We start from the raw sequence: 13,582 nt of genomic DNA, 5'->3' as shown, positions 1-13,582 counted from the left end.
TTGTAGTTTCCCTTAGTATCCAGACTACCTGTTCAAAAAAAAAAAGGTTTACAGTCTATACTTTTCTTTTATGTGCAGATTTGCTTTTGCAATTGCCGATCATGTGCTTCTTTCTGTGCTAGGAAGCATAGTTTCATCGTATCCCCTAGATCAGTATAAGTATATTTAGCTCACGTACACTTGGCATTTGTTCTTTAAAAGACGCCACTCCGTGTCCTCTCGCCCTGCACCCTGCACGATCTGCCCTGAAGACCATGTGACCAACATATTTATTGATCCTTAATGTTTCTTTTTCAGTGATCTATCGTTATTTAGAAGAGACACTGCATGTTCCTAGATGCACTGGATTACTAAATCTGGTGTGAGTTTGCCTTTGTCTTTCACTTCACTGGAACTATCAATAATGTACACCAGATCAAAGACTACAAATGCAATGTTAGTGTTGTAATTTTTTATCAAACTTGGTACCTGTTTCCTTAATCTAATTGCACAGCTGAATGGGAAGGCTCGGTTTGTCTGAAGCTTGACTTTCTTGCCTACGGGGCAACGGTGGTTGGGGGTCAGTGAATGGTGTTTTTTTAAGATAAATGGTACTGTGCACTTACACTGCAATGTGATGATCGTTCTTATTTTTTATTATGGGTACCGTTCTTGGTTATTTTACCGGCTATAAGAACTAAGTTATGGCTTTAGTGTTATATACCAGTGTAGTCGGTGGAATAGAATAGTCATCTAGATGATAATTGACAAAAACAAAATTAGGGAATAGTTGTTTACAATATGGTTTACTCCAGTAGTATTAGCTCTTGACCGTTTGGCATGCTTACTAATTTGTGATATTGAGTGTTGTTTCACATATACATAAGTGGAAATGTGCCTTGCATCAGGTTAAAAGTTGTTTGATCATGCTCATGCCATCAATTTGTTCATCATTTTTTCAATAACAATAAAAGGAGGAAATTCTCCCTGTGTTCCATCATCCCTTACCCCTCACAAGGTTGACCTATCAAGGCAACCAGTATTTTCTCTGTGTGAAGCACGGTCATTATGCTAATAGATGGTAACAGATTAAGCATTTTTACTACATCGAGTTACTTTTGTTAATCACCTATGTAGTTATTCTAATATGCATGTCTATAATTGTCCAGTATGACTTTTCTAGGTATATATAATTAACTACATTACCGGTGTCAGACGGTCGGGTGTATGGAAATTTCTCACCTTGCAACGCAGGGACACATTCACTATAGGGAAAACCCTAGCAGTAGCGCGGGTATTTTGCCTATCAGTAGCGCGGGTGGATGCGCTACTGATAAGGCGCTACAGCTATTCCTTAGCAGTAGCGCGTGCTACACGCGGTGCTGCTAAGACATATAGCAGCAGTGTTTGTTCACTCCAGCGCTACTGCTAATATAGCTAGTAGTAGAGTGTTTACTCTCCATCGCTACTATTATTCTTTTTCTATTTTTTTAATTTTTAGTGTATTTATACGCTGTTATACAAATTTTGGTACAATACCAATTATGAGGTTGTTATATCAATATGTCCATAACAGTGTGTCAAATGAAGGTGGATTAGGTTCAAGTGGAGGGAACATGTGGTGCATGTCAAAAGTACTACTAATCCAAACTTGATCTAGTTTGGACTAGTAGTACTTTCGATGTGCACCACATGTTGCCTCCACTTGAATCTAATCCGCCAGCACAAGCTATTTAATCATCATCATAGTCATTACCACCAACAGTATTTATTTAATTACCATAGTCATAGTGTAGCACATCATCATCTTCAAACTCATTCTAGCTAGCTAATCACCACCAACACTAGATGCGGTAGCTATCTAATCACCACCAACACTAGCTAATAATAATCATCATAGTCATTACCACCAACACTAGCTATTTAATCATCATAGTCATAGTGTAGCACATCATCATCTTCAAACTCATTTCTAGCTAGCTAATCACTCCTGCTGCTCTCTCTCAGGTAAAATAACATAAAACATGTGTAGCTCTCCTCCTTCATCAAGTTGGAGCATGCAGATGAATCTGTCTCCTAATCGTGGGCTGCGCTCCTCATTGCTGCCCCCTAGTACTTCTCTGCGGTCCTCCATCACAAATTTGGTCCAGTCTTTCACTATTAAGACTTCCTCGCTCTTAGAAATCCTGAATGCACTAAAGTGCATTGTAGGATATCTTGGCCGTAAGCTAACAATACTTATGGTAACATTAGTCTCGATCCCATGAGGCACAACATTCATCGGGAGTCCCTGTTGAAGAACATCGTATAGTAACATACTTAGCAATGAAGTTTAGCTTAAAAAATAATGTATGCAAAAGATGCACTGAGGATAAATAGTAAAAATCTTACCATCTTTCCTAAATAGATGTGACCGTAGTTCATTACGAACACTATTGATCGCACGTTTTCAGTACTAACATTTCTAAGTGCAGGAAGAAAATTTGTCTTGACAGTATCAAGATCCTCAAGCCATGAAACATAATGACTTAGCTCCTCGCAGTTTAGTTCAGCCCCGGGACAGTAGTAGGTCCTGTCTACCAAGCCCTGGACATGTTTGCTTGAACCGAAATAAGCTGACAATAGAAATTAGTTGTCAACTATTTTTGAATAAACAATATCAAAGACATAAATATGGTTGAGAAACTCTCATAATGGTATAACTGGAGGCGTCTGCACATCGACCCAGATGTCGGTATTACCTTCAATATCATCTTCCGGACGAATATTAAAGGTGATAACCATATCAGGCTCAAATGCATAAGTCTTGCACAGTGCTCGCCAAGTTTTGCATCCAAAATAGGTGTAGTCGTCTGCGTTGTATAATTTTGCGTGGAAAATATAACCATGCTCGGTCTTCAAGTAAACTTTCTTTACCTCTATAGTACGACTGAAACCTATCTTATCCAAGACAAAAACTCTTGCATGGCCGGGGATACTCTAGTAGAATAGTAAAAAAATAAATTATAAGTTGAAGCAAATGAAGCAGATGTCATGCTTAATTACGAAAAAAGACTTGTCGTTGTGACTTACTGTATCCACTTCGAAGTTCACGTCCAGCTTGATGCTGAAGCGCCTATCATCATCTAGGAAGATTCCGTCGCACAGGCCGCGCTCGTCTTCGCAGTATTTGCAAATACCGAAATCCTTTTCGTTGTCAGACATTTCCTATGTTCATAGTTGAAACATTAATTGAAAATCGATCGAAGACAACTCCAGGATACTCAAAATATCTTATAGGACTCATATTGACATGAGCATTCAATAAGCAAAACCAAATCATAAAATAAATAAGTATTCAAATTAGCATGCATTCAATAAGCAAAAGTAAATCATCTCATGCGTCCGTACATCGTCGAATATTATCACTAATACATCCCGAATAGTATCATACATATAACATCACTAATACAACTAAAACCCTAGCGCACGACGGGTATCGGCGCGGGCGGTGGACACCCAAAGAGAAGGAACCATCACAGGATCATAGCTCCAGTGAGATCCCTGGAGAACCTGCCAGGTATTGGAGAACCTGTGCTCCAACGCAAACAAGTAGCGACGGACGTGCGCGTCCTCCTCACTGACACGGTGACGCACCACCTCCGCGGGGTCCTCGAGCCTCTGGACCGTCACTGGCCCACGCGACCGCCACCAAAGAAGGTTCGGGTCAACGACAGGCTGGCTCCTCACCAACCTGCGCCCCCCCTCCCGTAGGAAGCGCCTTCCAGTACCACCCCGGCGGAGCCCAGTCCCGGACATGGCCCATCTGGTGACGCAGGTGTCCTCCGCCGACTCGACGACGAGGATGCGGGATAGGCATCGTCGACGTCGATGCGCGAAAAATTGCTTTAACTAAAAAATAACAACAAATGTGACATGTTCAACTAGTTCTAATAATTCAACTAGTTCTTACGATTAAATATAGTCAATTAATTCTATACCTAATAAAATGAATAATGACATAAAAAAGGCCTATGCTTTGCAGGAACGTTGACTCCTTCCCGGTGCAGCAAATCCCGGGCACTCGATATGTCCTAGTTTGTAGCACAGGTCATGCCGAAATTCACGAAAATTTTCGGCATGACTTTTGCTAAAAGGTGGACAAATCGAGAACCTGAAATTTGCCAGAACGGAAATGAATCAACATTCCGGCAAAACATAGGCCACTCGGCTTCATTTCCTGGAAACAACAAAGCCACTTGGGCACAATCGAACCACTTCAATAATGGAATATGCAAACGAACATCAATGACATATATCATATAACAATAATATGCAAATGAAATTACTGTTTAGGCATTTTCATAAAAAATTGCCCTAGCTAATTTTCTAAAAAAATTGCTAATCATTTTTTCTAAATGCTAAAAAATGCCTACTACCCTAAACAAATCTAGGGTTCATATGAACACCTAGGGTTCATATGAACACCTAGGGTTCATATGAACATCAACACATATATAAATTGCCCTAGCAGAGAGAGAGAGGAGGGTAGGGGAGAGGAGAGGCAGAGCCTTACGGTGACTGCGGCAAGGGAGGGGCAGGCGGCGTCGAGGTCGGGGTCGGGGCTCGGGCGCGCGGCGGAGCGCGGCGTTGAGGTCGGGGTCGGGGGCGGTGTCGAGGTCGGGGTCGGGGGCGGCGTCGAATCTGGGTTCGGGGGCGGTGTTGAGGCGGGAGAGCGACGGGAGAGCGTACGGCGGCGACAGCGGAGGAGTTGCGATTTGGGGGAAGTGGCCGTTGGGAAGAACGAATCGAGCGGTTTAGTCAGAAGTAGCAGTAGCGCGTTCCAGGAAGTGCGCTACTGCTAACATAGCTACAACGCGTTCCTGGATACGCGCTACTGCTGTACCATTCTCTTTTTTCCACTTTTTTATTTATTTTTCTTTACATTTTATTTTTTTTCCTTTCACCTTTTTGTATTTCTTTCATTTTCATTTACTTTTCTATTTGCTTTCCATTTAATTTTATTTACTTTAGCAGTAGCGCCTCTCAGTGCAAACACGCTGCTACAAAGCAAATAGCGGTAGCGCGGTTCGGCGAAGAATGTTACTACTATGTGCAGCCTATCGGCTAAGCCGTGGGAATTTTAGTAGTATCACTTTTGTACTCGGGCGCGCTACTGCTATAACTGTATCTGTAGCGCCATTTACAACACCGCGCTGCTGCTAATTAGCAGTAGCACCCGCGTGCGTTTTTAGCCCGTGCTACTGCTAATGTTCTGTATATAAGGTTTTTCCTAGTAGTGATTTGCTAGTCTCTCCAAAGAAGGCCCCCCGGAAAATATTTCAACACTTCTCTGCCATGGCCTCCATAGCCCATGTTGTGGGTTGGGTTTGATTCATAAAAGTCTAACAGGAAGCGAGAATTCAGAGCTTGTCATCCAGGAGGACAGTCGCCAAATTATGCAAACAAGTCCCCGTGGGAATCATGACGCCGGCCGGGGGCGGCACGATCAGGAGGAACGGAGCCCGGCAGAGCGGGCAGGTGCGGTGGCCGTGAGCGACCCAGCGGTCGAGGCAGCCAAAGTGGAAGACGTGCTGGCACCCCCGCGGCCGGCGCACACGCGCCGCACCGTGGAAGTCACTGAGGCACACCACGCATCCCTCTGGGAGGATGGGCGTCCCGGCGCTGGTGCCGGCGTTGGATATGGAGAGCTCGTCGAAGCGCACGGCCGGGCAGTTCTCCTCCAGCTCCTTGAGGCCGTGGACGTCGTGGTACTGCCCCTGGTGGTGGTGGTGGTCGGCGAAGTCCGAGTTGTTTGGGTGGTCGCAGCCAGGAGGAGAGGCGGTGGAGGTGGGCAAGGAGGAAGAGGAGGTTGGGCAGCAGCCTGGGCACCGCCGCCGGGAACCCCATTAGGTTGCTGGTCTCGATCGTGCAATCGACCTAGATAGAGAGAGGAGGAGCAGACTCGCATGCTTGGCAGTGGCCTTTATGGAGAAGCAGAGCGAGCAGCTAGACATGGACGGGTGTACGTGCTTACTTAATCAACTGTTGCGTACAATGTGTCAACGATCGAGAGATTAATGCATGGTTAGGTTAATCATCGGTCGGGTGGGGTGGGTCGATGAATGATGATCGTGCATGTGTTGCCACTGTGTCGGTAGTCGATGCAGTGCCTGTCCATCGACGACTGAGGCCGGCCGGCCCAGCTCAGCAACACCTTCAAGCGCCTGGCACATGTCGGGTGGGGTGGGTCTTGTTTAGCTGCCAGTGTCTCGTGTTCCTTAGTAGTACGAAAAAGATGAACAAGCCCTGCACATGTGTACATGTTGGAAGCAACCAGCTTGGACATAAACTAGCTAGTCACCGACTAGGAATAGGATATGTACCTGTTGCCATCAAATCTAGTGTCTCGTGTTCGATCGGGTGCGTCTGTTTTACCCTCGCCTGATGCGCAACCAGCCTGCTTGATTGATTTTATGATTTATATCCAGCTGCCTGGTTGGCTTCGTACGTGGCGGAATCACAGCCGTCCGGCCGATAGCATTCCCAGAGGGAGCCGAGCACTGTGACATAGAAACGGAGAATATCGAAGACATTATCAGCAGAGCGAACGATCCGCCACGCGAAGAGACAGGACGGAGCTTAGCTAAGGTAGACTGTTTGGGCACTCAAACTGACTGCAGTTGGAATGAACATGCCCTGTTCAGTAGAGCTCGGAAAGAGGAATTAAACACTAGGAAAAATATGGAGGAAGAGCCCAGGAGATGCTACCTATTGAAGGATAAAGAGGACCACACAGTGGAAGATATTGCAAAGGAGAGAGTTGCAGCTAAGAATGATTACGGTGAGTCTCACATTCCTAAAATTGTGACATCCTCCAATAATAATAGTCTTGCTAATAAGGCTGCATGTGTGGGGGTAGATTTGAGAGGGGTGCTCTCTAGATATGATTGACTACAATATAAACCTTATTAAACCTATAGAACAAACTAGACTTGATCTTGGGATACAAGCTAGTATGCAACAACTGTTAAATGCAGTAGTAATATAATCGAAACAGGAGAACATGCCTTAGAGGATTTGCTGACCAATTATAAAAATAGTGATGTTGATACTTTCTTTTTTGGGACAAGTGGTGGCGCCAGAGGCGCCTTCTATTAATTTCAGATACAGGTTACATAAAGGATTTGGCAGACCTTAATACATAAGTTGCCTAGCTTTGCAAGGACATTGACCTCCTGCATGTTCTACTTTACAACATACAAACTTATTGTTCAGGGGATGATCTTCTCTATTGGAAAAAGCTGCACAATTGTGAGCGTTTACATTAAGTTTCCTAGGAATATGAAAAACATGTGCTTGAATGTCCATTGTTGCACCAATAAAGTTTGCTAGGTGGCTTCTAATTTCCCAGTGCCCAGGGACTTGAAGAAGATTCCTTGACGCCGCTGCCTGAGTTAGTGTCAAATTGTCCACTAAGAAAGTAACTTTGTTGTTAGTGATATGGGAAGCAATTTGTGCGGCAACTTGTAGAGCTGTAGCCTCTGCCTGTAATGGAGATTCAATACTTCCGCAAGCTGCAGAGATTAAGATACCTGTTCCTTGCTCATTCTCACCGGTCTAAATGACAATTCCTATTCCTGCTTTGCTTGAGTCGTTCTTGGAGCCAGTAGTGTTCTTCTTCCATGCAGCATCTGCATAAACCTTGCAACCTGTAATCCAAGCATCTGTTTCTAATGAACATCCTTGCTTTGGCTTGTGTGCATAATCTGCCATCTTTTTCTGTATTATTTCTGTTGGTGAACCTGCATATTTGCACAAGATACTAATTCTTGGCTTTTTATTATTGCTTGCATAGCTGGGTATACCTGCATAGGAGAGTTTGATTTTCTGCCAAAAAGGTTATCATTCCTGAACTTCCAAATACAACAAAGAAGGTTATAATGTTATTGAGAGAGGCATGAGGGTGATTGGAAGTTAACAAGGCCTGTATAATAGCAGGTATCGAACCAAAATTTTGCACAAAGAATTCAGACCTAATATTCCAAGGTTCCAAGAACCAAGCAGCTTTACTAAAAGGACATGTGAAGAATAGGTGTATATCATTCTTTTTTCTTGATCACATCTAGCACACTGTTTTATAATATGAGAAGAAAATCTACTTCCCTCACACCTGTGGGAATTTCCCTCCTAAGAAGCCTCCATGCGAAGGTTTGTACTCTGGGTATCAACATCAACATCGCAAGTACCTACATGTGTGATGTTGATACTGAGGGTGATAGTTGGGATCACCTCAGACAGGATCTTTTTCTGACAAAAAAAGAAGAACATATCACCGCAGAATTCTGGTCAGAGAGATGTTTTCTTTTTCTTTTTTCGGGAAAACTTCTGATCTATTCATCTTCAATCATGGTAGACCAAAAATAAAAATTACATTCAGATCTGTAGACCACCTGCAACGACTACAAGCACTGAAACGAGCGGAAGGCGCGCCACCGTCATCGCCCCTCCATCGTCGGAGTCGGGCACAACTTGTTGCAGTAGGCGGTCAGGAAGTCATCGTGCTAAGGCCCCATAGGACCAGCGCACCAGAACATCAACCGCTGCCACTGAAGAATAATGTAAATAGGAAGGTGTTGGGGAACGAAGCATGCAATTTCAAAAAATTTCCTACGGTCACGCAAGATCTATCTAGGAGATGCATAGCAACGAGAGGGGGAGAGTGTGTCCACGTACCCTCGTAGACCGAAAGCGGAAGCGTTAGTTTAACGCGGTTGATGTAGTCGAACGTCTTCGCGATCCAACCGATCAAGTACCTAACGTATGGCACCTCTGAGTTCAGCACACGTTCAGCTCGATGACGTCCCTCGAACTCTTGATCCAGCAAAGTGTCGAGGGAGAATTTCGTCAGCACGACGGCGTGATGACGGTGATGGTGAAATAATCCGCGCAGGGCTTCGCCTAAGCAATACGACAATATGACCGGAGGAGTAAACGGTGGAGGGGGGCACCGCACACGGCTAAGAAACAATTGATTGATTGGAGGTGCCCCCCTGCCCCCGTATATAAATGAGGGAGAGGAGAGGAGGTCGGCCTAGGGGGCGCGCCAAGTGGGGGGAAACCCACTTGGACTCCTAGTCCTATTCGGCCCCCCTTCCTTCTATCGGAGGGGGAAAGGGGGAAGGAGAGGGAGAGGGAGAAGGAAAGGGTGGCCGCGCCCCCTCCCCTTGTCCAATTCGGACTCCCCATGGGGGGGCACCCCCTTGTGGGCTGCCTTGCCTCTCCCCAATGGCCCATGTGGCCCATTACTTCCCCTGAGGGGTTCTGATAACCTCCCGATACTCCGATAAATAACTGAAACACTCCGGAACCATTCCGGTGTCCGAATACTATCGTCCAATATAACAATCTTTAACTCTCGACCATTTCGAGACTTCTCGTCATGTCTGTGATCTCATCCGGGACTCTGAATAATCTTCGGCCACCAAAACACATAACTCATAATATAATCGTCATCGAACATTAAGCGTGCGAACCCTACGGGTTCGAGAACTATGTAGACATGACCGAGACACATCTCCGACCAATAACCAATAGCGGAACCAGGATGCTCATATTGGTTCCTACATATTCTACAGAGATCTTTATCGGAAAAACCGCAATGATAACATACGTAATTCCCTTTGTCATCGGTATGTTACTTGCCCGAGATTCGATCGTCGGTATCTTCATACCTAATTCAATCTCGTTACCGGCAAGTCTCTTTACTCGTTCTGTAATGCATCATCACGCAACTCACTCATTAGTCACATTGCTTGCAAGGCTTATCATGATGTGCATTACCGAGAGGGCCCAGAGATACGTCTCTGATACTCGGAGTGACAAATTCTAATCTTGATCTATGCCAACCCAACAAACACCTTCAGAGACACCTGTAGAGCATCTTTATAATCACCCAGTTATATTGTGACGTTTGATAGCACATAAGGTGTTCCTCCGGTTTTCGGGAGTTGTGTAATCTCATAGTCAAAGGAATATATATATATATATATATATATATATATATATATATATATATATATATATATATATATATATATATATATATAAAAGTCATGAAGAAAGCAATAGCAATAAAACTTAACTATCATTATGCTAAGCTAACGGATGGGTCTTGTCCATCACATCATTCTTCTAATGATGTGATCTCGTTCATCAAATGACAACACATGTCTATAGTCAGGAAACTTAACCATCTTTAATTAATGAGCTAGTCTAGTAGAGGTATACTAGGGACACTATGTTTTGTCTATGTATTCGCAAATGTATCAAGTTTCCGGTTAATACAATTCTAGCATTAATAATAAACATTTATCATGATATAAGGAAATATAAAATAACAATTTTATTATTGCCTCTAGGGCATATTTTCTCCAGAAGGATCCAACCCGAAGACACACGAACGTAGACGAACAACGACGAGATCCGAGCAAATCCACCAAAGATAGATCCACTGGAGACATATCTTCACACGCCCACCAACGATGCTAGACGCACCGCCGGAATGAGGGCTAGGCAGGGAGACCTTTATTCCATGTTCAGGGAGCCGCCACCGCCTCACCTTCCTGAGCAGGACACAAACCCTAACAAAACTAAAAGGAAAGACTAAAAACGGAGCCCTCCAACCGGCCCTTACCGAGATCCACCGCGCCCCCACGGCCCTAAGGCCACTGGAGAGGAGGCGAACCCACGGCGGCGCCCACGAGAGATAGGAACCCTAGCTTTTTTGGATCCAGTTTTCTCGTTGGGTGGCGGAAGGGCCGGTTTTCCAGTGGATTCCGAAAATCTCGGGTGGATAAAAAACCATGGTCGCAAACGCGTCCACCTTAAAATTCAATTTTCTGATGAAGTAGCATTTGCTTTCTACCCTCCATCATACTACTAACATAGGAGGTCTTCTAGGTGATGGAATAGCAACAACAGAAGGACGATGCAAAATCAACCTTATCAATCAGATGCATATATTCATAGTTTTCACCTTACAGGGGGTTGGTTCGATGATACAAAGAAACTTGCGAGAAAACATAGCGCTAGACATACACATACTACACAAGAGACGGCTGCTGCCGCCCATCAGGTGCCCAATTGATAAGGTCTGAAACTGGGCAGAATCTTTATTCATAAGCATCCACTGCATGCGTTCAATCTTTATTCAGTGGATTGACTATCTCAGCAACCCATGACGGCACAGTCAAACACCAAGCTCTCGGACCGCCGTGTGGCGACCAGATTCCACACAGGCGGTTGCTGACCCGGGACCCATGAATGAAACTCGACCATGTCGGCAGTAGAAGTCCTTGCACCATGAACAACAATCAGCCGATGGCCACACGCCCGGAAAGCAAGGTCCCGACCATTCACCACCACCGCGGATGGTTGAGGCAATTTTCCAAGAGTGATCCACTTATTGTTCATCTTATCATACCTCTTCACATCACCCGCTCTGTAATCAGCTGCATAAAGCTCATTGTTGACAACTGCAAAGAGCGGAGGAGCACCAGTAAGCACATCAGTGTTGAGTCCCTCACAGAAGTTCTCGATGACCGTCCAAGACTGCCGGTTCAAGTCATATTCCTCACCGCATGTCAATCCCTTGTTATAATTGGTAACGCCACCAATCACATAGAACTTGCCATCCATGAAAACCCCAGAACACAAGTGCCTTTCCCTATTCATGCTGGGAAGGGGTGTCCAAGTATGTGTCTCGGAGTTATACATCTCTGCGGAGCTCAGTATCCTTCCAGAAGAATCGATGCCCCCCGCGACATATGCCTTCTCACCGACACTTGCTGACCCAAACAGGGACCGCGGCGAGTTCATTGGAACAGCTGACCCCCATGAATTGGTTAGGATGCTATATCTGTACATACCATTCCCATACACCAGTAGCTCGGTTCCTACAGCGAGCGACTCCTTGTGAGAGGACATGAAGCATTCATCCGGTGGCATCTTGGGCACCTTGATCCAGCGCTCGCGGTACAGATCATAAGCACCCCACTCCATAGCATTCAGAGAGAAGTAGATCCAATGCTCCACCACCCCATTATGCCGCCGCTGGCGGTAGATCTCCCCAGTGCGCACCAGCGAATTGAACTCACGGTTCAGGGAGGCCACGGAGCCATAGTCCGACCTGGACAGATGGAGGATGCAGCTAATGGAGAGTTCACGACCAATCTCACCTATAAGGTTGCTCCGGCCGACATACTGCTCTATGAGGTTGCTCCCTGCGCCATGCTGCTCTATAAGATTGCTCCCGATGCTATGCTGCTCTATGAGATTGCTCCCAGCACCATGCTGCTCTCCACCAACCCGAAAATCAAAGCCTGATCCACGGAGCCTCTTAAATGCCCTGCCTGCTCTGACTCGACCCTCTATATCTGGAAAGTCAACAGTTAAAGAGAATTAATTGTCTGCAAATCAAAGCCTGATCCACGGAGCCTCTTAAATGCCCTGCCTGCCCTTCCCATTTAGAGAGAGGTTTTCCTGCAAAAAATCTTAAACGTGAGTTGTATAGCAACACATAATCACCTACATTAAACTCATGCTTTTGTATCCTTTTGTCATGCGATCTTTTAACTTTTTTTTTAAACAGTTTGGCATTCTCATAGGCCTGGGTTCTTCATTCATCAAGTGAGCTAATGTCAAATAACCTTTTCTCACCGGCAAGTTTGAAATTATAATTGAGCTTTTTAATGGCCCAATATGCCTTATGTTCTAGTTCGAGAGGTAAGTGACATGCTTTTCCATAAACCATTTTATATGGAGACATACCCATATGATTCTTATATGCAGTTCTATAAGCCCATAATGCATCATCAAGTTTCTTGGACTAATTCTTTCTAGATCTATTAACAGTCTTTTGCAAAATTAATTTGAGCTCTCTATTACTCAATTCTACTTGACCGCTAGACTGTGGGCGATATGAAGATGCAATTCTATGATTAACATCATACTTAGCAAGCATTTTACGGAAAGCACCATGAATGAAATGTGAAACACCATCAGTCATTAAATATCTAGGGACTCCAAACCTCGGAAAAATAACTTCTTTAAGCATCTTAATAGAGGTGTTATGATCAGCACTACTAGTTGGAATAGCTTCTACCCACACTTAGTAACGTAATCAACAGCAACTAAAATATGTGTATACCCATTAGAGGCAGGAAAAGGTCCCATATAATCAAAGCCCCAAACATCAAATGGTTCAATAACAAGAGAATAATTCATATGCATTTCTTGACGTCTACTAATATTACCAATTCTTTGACATTCATCACAAGACAAGACAAACTTACGAGCATCTTTGAAGAGAGTAGGCCAATAAAAAACCGGATTGTAATACCTTGTGTGCAGTTCTATCTCCAGCATGGTGTCCTCCATATGCCTCCGAGTGACACTTGCGTAGGATCTGTTCCTGTTCATGCTCAGGTACACAACGTCTAATAACACCACCTACTCCATCTTTATAAAGGTGTGGGTCATCCCAGAAGTAACGTCTTAAATCATAAAAGAACTTTTTCTTTTGCTGGTATGTGAAACTAGGTGGTATAAATTTAGCAACAAT

General features: G+C 44.5%; 1 protein-coding gene and 1 pseudogene across 1 annotated transcript in view; both read right to left on the bottom strand.

Moving 5' to 3' along the window:
• Window positions 1-5,381: 5,381 nt before the first annotated feature.
• LOC123170604 (brassinosteroid-responsive RING protein 1-like) lies at window positions 5,382-5,868 on the bottom strand (annotated as a pseudogene).
• Window positions 5,869-11,187: 5,319 nt separating this feature from the next.
• The window catches only part of LOC123170603 (F-box/kelch-repeat protein SKIP11-like), a 57,419-nt gene continuing 55,024 nt past the window's right edge, over window positions 11,188-13,582 (bottom strand). The window contains exon 3 of the mRNA XM_044588445.1: window positions 11,188-12,395. Coding sequence (XP_044444380.1) covers window positions 11,188-12,395 — 1,208 coding nt within the window. The remainder of the gene's footprint in view (window positions 12,396-13,582) is intronic.

Source organism: Triticum aestivum, chromosome 7D (genome assembly GCF_018294505.1).
Source record: "Triticum aestivum cultivar Chinese Spring chromosome 7D, IWGSC CS RefSeq v2.1, whole genome shotgun sequence".
Lineage (NCBI taxonomy): Eukaryota > Viridiplantae > Streptophyta > Magnoliopsida > Poales > Poaceae > Triticum > Triticum aestivum.
This window is presented reverse-complemented; position numbering and strand designations above follow the sequence as displayed.